Consider the following 8,522-nt stretch of genomic DNA (forward strand, 5'->3'; position numbering starts at 1 on the left):
AGCTCTTACACTGTTGGTGGGAATGCAAACTAGTACAGCCACCAGGGAGAACAGTGTGGAGATTCCTTAAAAACTGGAAATAGAACTGCCTTATGATCCAGCAATCCCACTGCTAGGCATACACACTGAGGAAACCAGAAGGGAAAGAGACACGTGTACCCCAATGTTCATCGCAGCACTGTTTATAATAGCCAGGACATGGAAGCAACCTAGATGTCCATCAGCAGATGAATGGATAAGAAAGCTGTGGTATATATACACAATGGAGTATTACTCAGCCATTAAAAAGAATACATTTGAATCAGTTCTAATGAGGTGGATGAAACTGGAGCCTATTATACAGAGTGAAGTAAGCCAGAAGGAAAAACACCAATACAGTATACTAACACATATATATGGAATTTAGAAAGATGGTAACGATAACCCTGTGTACGAGACAGCAAAAGAGACACTGATGTATAGAACAGTCTTATGGACTCTGTGGGAGAGGGAGAGGGTGGGAAGATTTGGGAGAATGGCATTGAAACATGTAAAATATCATGTATGAAACGAGATGCCAGTCCAGGTTCAATGCACGATGCTGGATGCTTGGGGCTGGTGCACTGGGATGACCCAGAGGGATGGTATGGGGAGGGAGGAGGGAGGAGGGTTCAGGATGGGGAACACATGTATACCTGTGGTGGATTCATTTTGATATTTGGCAAAACTAAGACAATTATGTAAAGTTTAAAAATAAAATAAAATTAATTAAAAAAAAAAAAAGATAAAATAAACCATGGTAACTCCATAAGAGAAAGAATTCAAGGCCAGTATGTGTGTAAGGATTCTGCCTGGCTGCAACTCTGTCCCATAAGGGGCAAAACATTGGACTTGAAAAGCAGATTAATAGAAACTTCCACATTGAGAATGTACCTTCCTCTCGGGTAGTTGTGACCTCAGAACCGGTATTTTTCATTTCAGAGAAAAAGTCAAAGAAGTATATTAAAAAGTCTTTATGATTAGAGCTGTGAAAGAAACTCAGTGGCAGGTTTTGTTTTAGAGCCTGAAGTCAGGTGGTATTAGCAGACTGGCAGCTCTTCCATTCATCTTTCCAGGGTGTTAACTTCCAACTTGAATGTTGGCACTTAAATTTCTACACCCCATTACGCAAAGTGCTTAAAACAAAACATTCAGTCGATGAAATTCAAGGATTCTCCTATGGTGATGTTAATCCACAGAACAAGAGAAACCTTTTTAGATTTGCAGATGCCTTTGATGGCTTCCTCTTCCCCAGGATCCCATTTCACATACGTCTCACTGTGAGCCTGGTGACACAGCTGGCAGCTTGAAAAGTGGCCCCAATTTAACCAGGCTTCAACATTCCACCCACATCCACACTATAACCCAACCCCATTACTAATGGCTTAACTGGATACTTTTCTGTTGGGAGAAGCTTCACAACTATTGCCAAACATACTTCTGTGACTATCCAGAGAATTAACATATTTGGCAGTACCATTCTCTCTTATTCTTTGCCTTAAAATAATCAAGTAAATGAGCAATCATAAATCTCAGAAGAGCTATGTGGCTTCTAAAAGGTCAAAAACCTCTAGGGAGTAGGTGGAACTTGGTCTAAGACCAGATCTCCCAAATTTTTAGCTTGGAGAGCTTATATAACCCATCTTCTGCAAGAATAAACACGTTGCATGGCCCATCACTGGGCAACATGAATTCTTTCATTATTTATGGCTGAAACAGGTAGGAAGGATTGGCAAGAGAAGAAGGGAGAGTAGGAGGAAGGTAGTTGGTCATGAGGTCTGTGTGGGGATGAGTGGGTGAAATAATGGGACAGGAAATTTTAGGTTGCTTTCCATTCTGTTATTGTTTAGTCACTAAGGTGTATCTGACTCTTGAGACCCCATGGACTGTTGCCTTCCAGGGTCTTCTGACCATGGGATTTTACAGGCAAGAACACTGGAGTGGGTTGCCACTTCCTTCTCCAGGGGATCTTCCTGACTCAGGGATTGAACCCACGTCTCCTGCATTGGCAGGTGGGTTCTTACCACTGAGCCATCAGGGAAGCCCTCCTTTCCACTTAGATTTGTACAATTCCAACCTTTGGGGAATTGTTTTTCATTCTCCCAAATCTTAAATCTAGGTTGGTTTTAAAAGGGTACACAGACATGAATAGTATATGGATAGAAATTTCCTGCCATGGTTGAACTGTTAATGAGATCCTATGAGTAGGGCTGTAACTCTCACTGTTTTGGACTCTTAAGTTCTTAAACTGGCATGAGAATTAACATGGGTTCTACTAACTAGATATAATTCTAGCCGAGAGCATGAATGAATGCTAATAAATGCAGAGTCTATGACCCTCATTACTGCTACAATATTTCTTCAGGCCAATTATATATGCTTAGATCTTCATGACAATATGTATTGTTGGGGGAGTCATCATAATGCAGATGGAAATTTATTAGCAAAAATCTACATCTCTGTATTTTACATCTTTTTTTTGTATTAGACTGTTTATTAATAATCATACAATTTTTACATTTAAAATTACAGAATAATTTATCCACAGTAAAATATATGCCCTCCTCAGTGTTCAGTTCTACGGATTTTCTTAAGTGCATACAGTCTGTGACCAACACCACAATCAAGATATAGAACCTTTCTATCACTCTTCAAAATTCCCTCCTGCCACTTTGTGGTCAACTCCTCCTCCTACTCTCTGGCAACCACTGATCTCAGCAGATCTATTTTTTAAAAGGCATTGTTCTTTCCACCTCAGGTTGACCTTTATTATGAAATCCTGTTACACTTCAGGTTGAATTATGGATTTATGGAAAATTTTACTCAGCTGTAAGGGAACACGTGGATCCCACAAACCTCCATATTCAATACAGTGACTTAGGGTAATCTTGGGACTCTATGATTGGTCTCTTATTCTTTGCCTGGATTCCAAGTGATGCTCTGTAGGACATCTCCCCCGGGGAATAGAAGCTAACCCGTCCCGAGGGCTAAGTGTGTCTGGCACTGTGCTGAGTCCTTTGCACATGTTATATAACCTCATTTTATTTTCACATCTCTGTGAAGTGGATTCTGTGAATCACATTCCTATTTACAGGTAAGGAAATAGAAGCACAGAAAAGTGAAGCAACCTGACTAAAGACACACAGCTACCAAGTGACAGAGCCGGCACAGGACCCAGGTACCTGACATCTGACGCCAGAAACTGTCATAATCAGTAATATACACAGTCCCACACAGTACACATTGAGCTAAGTGTTAAAGGGTTTTTAAAATATAGAATAGTTACTGTTAAAAATATTTGTAACAGCACACCATCTGTGTTTTCTTATGATTTCAAAATATAACTTTTTGTTGTTGCTATTTGATTATTTTATCTTTGAAATACAGAGGTGCTATTTTTAACTGGCAGGGAAAGAGTCCTTTATGCCATAGACATATACACATGTGTCTATTAAGAAACAGTGAAGACTCCAGCATCATACCTAAAGTACAGCATAATTGACCTTTACTGACCACTCTTTTTAAACACTTTATTTTGGGTTAACATATTTTAGAGGAATGTATCTGTTCCACTCAGTTCCACTTACTGTTGGTATCTCTTGCCCCTGAGGATGAGGTGTTTGGACAGCAGGAGCCAGAGAATGCAAGAGGCAGATCACCATCCACCCCTTCCCTTCTTCTAAAGTCAGGAAGGCAAACAGTCATTTATGACCTGCCCGCTGATCTACCTGATGGGAGAACCACACCCCACCATGTGAGAAGGCTCTGTAGCTATGGTCTATTGTCAAGATCTCATCTGGTACTACTGCCTGCCTCAGGGGCTTCAGACATAACTTTCCATTGCACTGTCATAAAATGGATGCTACTAATCAGAGCAGAGAGTGCAGACAGGTTTCCATGTGTCAGGCACTGTTCTAAGAGATTCCTGTGTGTGAATCTCATTGATTCCACACAACAACCATTTCTTCCTTATCCTCATCTTACAAATGGCAAATCAGAGGTGCAAGATCAATAACTTGCTCAAGGCTTTAAAGACAGTAAGAGGAGAAGCCAGTACCAAAGACAGGTCCCAGAAGTTTAGCTGCACAATTTCCATTCTAATCTATTAATATTTCAGACCCCCGATGTTGGCAATAACAGCAAGTCTTCCTTCTACAAAGGACACCCAGTCCTGTACCTTCAATATATGTTGGGGTAACAGAAATGGTGGTTCTTCAATGCCTGAATTCAGTGTATCTGCCCCCTCCCTAGGAGTAGAATAAAGATCCTCACTGGGATCACTTACAACATTTAAAAACAAACTATTGAACCCAAAATTAAACCACTGTCTATTCAGGAAGAACTTTCTGAGTTTCCTGAGCTACTAAGAAAGAATTCAAGATACAGAAATAAAAATAGTAATGGTCGACCACCTTTATAAATAGACTCTATTAGATAAAGCCAGCCAGTGCCCAGCCTTCCTCCAGTCTTAAATTGGGCAACCCTCCACCCATCCTGGCCTCAGATCAAACATTTCCATATGGGAAAGCAGTGGTGGGGAGGAAGGTCAAAAAGGGCTGAATTCCTAGCACACAGTTTGCCTTATTTGAGCAACATGCCAAGGTCTCCAGGAAATAAATGGATGGCAACGTAAAGTTCTGCCAATTTGGCATCATGATTTCTGATTAATTTCCTATCTTATTTTTGAAATGATTTCTTAAATAGATGCTAGGAATTCGGGAGCATCAGCTCTTCCCATCAAAATGGCTCTGTGTTCCTTGAACTGAAAGCAGATTCTTTCACAGGGACATCAAACCTCTGAGATGGAAAAAAATTCCGGTCATCAGCTCATTCACCCATGTAGCATGATCAGCTAGGTGAAAACTGGCTAGGAGTATCATGTGATCTGCCTCACCCATGGCTCACCTTCTCCAGCGTGTCATTCAGGGCATCCATCGTCTGTATCTTGGCAACATTTGCAGTGGCACTGTGAAGATGAAAAGAAATCTCATATAGAAACAGCAACTTTCCCACTAAAGACGCTAAATGATCTGTATAGATGGTTTTCTACTTGGTCTTTAAGCTTTCATGCTGCTTGGCTACTTCTGGAAGATTAAAAAAACCCACAAAACCCTGCTCTGTGTGACCATGAACTACAAGCTTTGCAGGCCAAGTTATTATAATTTTAATTATAATAATATTTATTAATATTTAAAAATTTTTTCTTCAAAGTAGAGTATACATGCAGAAAAGTGCACATATTATCAACATATAGGTTGGTGAATATTTACAGACAGACCTGTAGCACTAGTCAAACTGGCTGCCCCTAAGGATAATCACTACCCTGCCTTACTGCCCCATATATTAGTTTTGACTTTGTTTGTACATAGTAAAATGCACCACATAGCAGGTACTCTTCTGTGTCTGACTTCTTTTCTCAGGCCAAGTTATTTTGTAGCAGAGTTTCAACGAGGGACGAGCTTCCAGTGTAATTTCTTGAAGGAACTCTGCTCTTGGCCTATTTTGTGTATGTGTGGGTTGGTTAGTAGAAGTTATTAGGAAAGGAAAATAAATTTGATGATGCTTAGGAATTTATTTTCTATGATATATTTTTCAAAAGCTGTTTTCCTAGAATATATAAGGAGAGATATTTGTCCATGAAAAGGAAGCAATCATATCCGTGCAAACATGAAGCGGATATGAAGAACAGAGGTGACTTCATGGGGAAGCTGGGGAAGCTCCAGGGCCTCTCATTGTGCAGTCTCCTTCCAAGGGGGCCCTAACCATCTCATATTTATAATTTTATACTGTCTTTCCTTAAAACAGCCTCCCAATTCTGTAAGCTTCGAGTCCCACATACTTATATCTATCCCCAGTAAATAGCGCAAGAAAGCTACTTCTAGCTGTTTAGGTTCTGCAGTTGTCCAATTCTCATCTTTTAATGACTATTAGAAAACAATTCGGAGAAGGCAATGGCACCCCACTCCAGTACTCTTGCCTGGAGAATCCCATGGACAGAGGAGCCAGGTGGGCTGCAGTCCATGGGGTCGCTAAGAGTCTGACGTGACTGAACGACTTCACTTTCACTTTTCACTTTCATGCATTGGAGAAGGAAATGGCAACCCACTCCAGTGTTCTTGCCTGGAGAATCCCAGGGACCGGGGAGCCTGGTGGGCTGCCGTCTATGGGGTCGCACAGAGCCGGACACGACTGAAGCGACTTAGCAGCAGCAGCAGCAGCAAATAATTGCATTTTTAAAGAGGGTTCCACTCACCACTTTATAACTCTCTAGGCAACTCCTTATAATGTTCACTTGATGTTCGGATTAACAGTAAGTCCCACTTGCTGAGGTATAGAGAAAAATGACTTGTCCACTGGCTGCCAACTAGAAAGCCATTTTCAAGTTATGACTCTTTAGTTCCTGAGTCCCTGGCCTAGGCATGATAACGAGTGTCACAATAAACAGAGCTTATGCTTGAGTCAGATTTTAACATCAGGATAGGCTTTCAAAGTTAACCAGCTGACAATTCAATGACAGTCTGATGTCATTTACAGAGTACTTTCTCTATTCTAGGAACTGTCCTAGATGCTGGGTCAGGAGATAAATAATATGTGACTCTCACTCTTGAGGGCTTAGAGCTTTGCTTTCACTATGTGGTGATTATTTTGTGATTCAGAAGAAACAAACACTCAATGCCAAATGGGCAAATTTTTAAAAAATTGAGCTATCACTGACATAAAGATTCCATTAGTTTCAGGTGTACAACATAATTATTTGATATTGTGAATACTGCAAAATGATCACAATAAGTCTAGTTAATATTTCTCACCGTATATAGTTAAATATTTTTTCTTATAATGAGAAGTTTTAAGGTTTATTCTCTTAGCAACTTACAAATATACAATACAGTATCACTAACAATCCTTGTCTAATTCAATGAAATATTGAGCCATGCCACATAGGGCCACCCAAGATGGAGGGGTCATGGTGGGAGAAGGTGAAGGACAGGGAAGTCTGGTGTGCTGCAGTCCATGGGGTCACACAGAGTCGGACACGACTGAGCGACTGAACAACAGCAAAATCATTAACCATAGTCAGTATGCTGTACACTGCATCCGCATGGCTTATTTACTTTATAACTGGAAGTTTGTACCTGATGATCCCCTTCACCCATTTTCTACCCGTCACCAACCCCCCTCCCCACCCCCACCCCCCCCCAAACCCCGCCAGCTTTTGCAACTACTAATCTGCTTTCTGTATCTAAGAGCTTGAGATTTTTGCTGCTGTTGTCCTGGGGTTTTTTCTTCTTAGATTTCTCATACAAGATAGATCACATGTTAATTGTCTTTTTCTGTTTGACTTATTTCACTAAGCATACTACCTTCCAGGTCCATCCATATTGTTACAAGTGGTAGGATTTCCTTCTTTTGTATGGCTGAAAAATGTTCCTCTGTGTGAGTGTGTGGGTGTGCGTGTGCACATATGTGTATATATGTAGGTATCACATTTTAAAAAATCCGTTCATCCATTAATGGACACTTGGGTTTCTTCCATATCTTGGCTACTATAATAAGGCTGCAATAAATGTGGGAATGTGTGTATCTTTTCAAGTTAGTGTTTCCATTTTCCTCAGGTAAATATTCAGAAGTAGAATAGCTGGGTCATATGGCAGTTCTAGTTTTAATTTTGGAGGAAACGCCATTCTACTTTCCATAGTGGTTATATTAGAAACTAAGAATGCACAAATGTTCCCTTTTCTCCACATCCTTGCCACAGTTTGTTATTTTTTGACTTCATGGTAATAGCCATTCTGACAGATGTAAGGTGATATTTCATTGTAGTTTTGATTTGCATCTTCTCCCTGATAATTAATAATGTTGAGCATCTTTCCATGTACCTGTTGGTTATCTGATTCTTCTTTGGGAAAATGTCTGCTCAAATCTGTCCGTTTTAAAACTGGTGTGTTTGCTTTTTGGCTACTGAATTGTATGAATTCTCTATGTATGAGATAGAGTATTTCATTTTAAAGTAGAAAAACCCTCAACAAAAATTCTTTCCAGAAGAAAGAAAACTTTTAAAGTGATCTAAAAAGTAATTTTATATGGAAAAAAAAATCTGAGAAATTCTGTAGCCTATTTCCTTTCACATGTTCTTTCTGAAACTGTTACCATTTTAAGTGTTAAGGACATATCTGAGCATCTTCTAATTTACTCCTTTTGAATTACTCGTGAACTCACCTATGGAAATTACCCTGAAATTAGTCTCTGAAATGCCCCTATTTGGAGGAGCTAACTTTATAAGCTTCTTTTTGAAGGCACCATTTTCCTTACCCCAGGCATAGAGGGCTGGGCCATTTGTACAAGAGATCCAGCCCATGGCTCTTTGCTTAGCTCTGAGAAAAGCACACTGTGTCAAGGTTATCCGGGAAGGAATTCAGGGAGAAAACAACCTCAGTATCCAAATGCCTTTTGGCTGTGCCAAATATAGTGGCCATTATTTTCTAAATAATTGAGTGAGGAATTTG

General features: G+C 40.1%; 1 protein-coding gene across 1 annotated transcript in view; it reads right to left on the reverse strand.

Moving 5' to 3' along the window:
- DAPL1 (death associated protein-like 1) overlaps window positions 1–8,522 on the reverse strand; it is a 26,527-nt gene that overhangs the window by 6,857 nt on the left and 11,148 nt on the right. Inside the window, exon 3 of the mRNA XM_010859005.1 lies at window positions 4,924–4,984. Within this exon, the coding sequence (XP_010857307.1) occupies window positions 4,924–4,984 (61 nt within the window). The remainder of the gene's footprint in view (window positions 1–4,923; window positions 4,985–8,522) is intronic.

The sequence above is a fragment of the Bison bison genome, unplaced genomic scaffold (assembly GCF_000754665.1).
Source record: "Bison bison bison isolate TAMUID 2011002044 unplaced genomic scaffold, Bison_UMD1.0 scf7180017864452, whole genome shotgun sequence".
NCBI classification, from domain to species: Eukaryota; Metazoa; Chordata; class Mammalia; order Artiodactyla; family Bovidae; genus Bison; species Bison bison.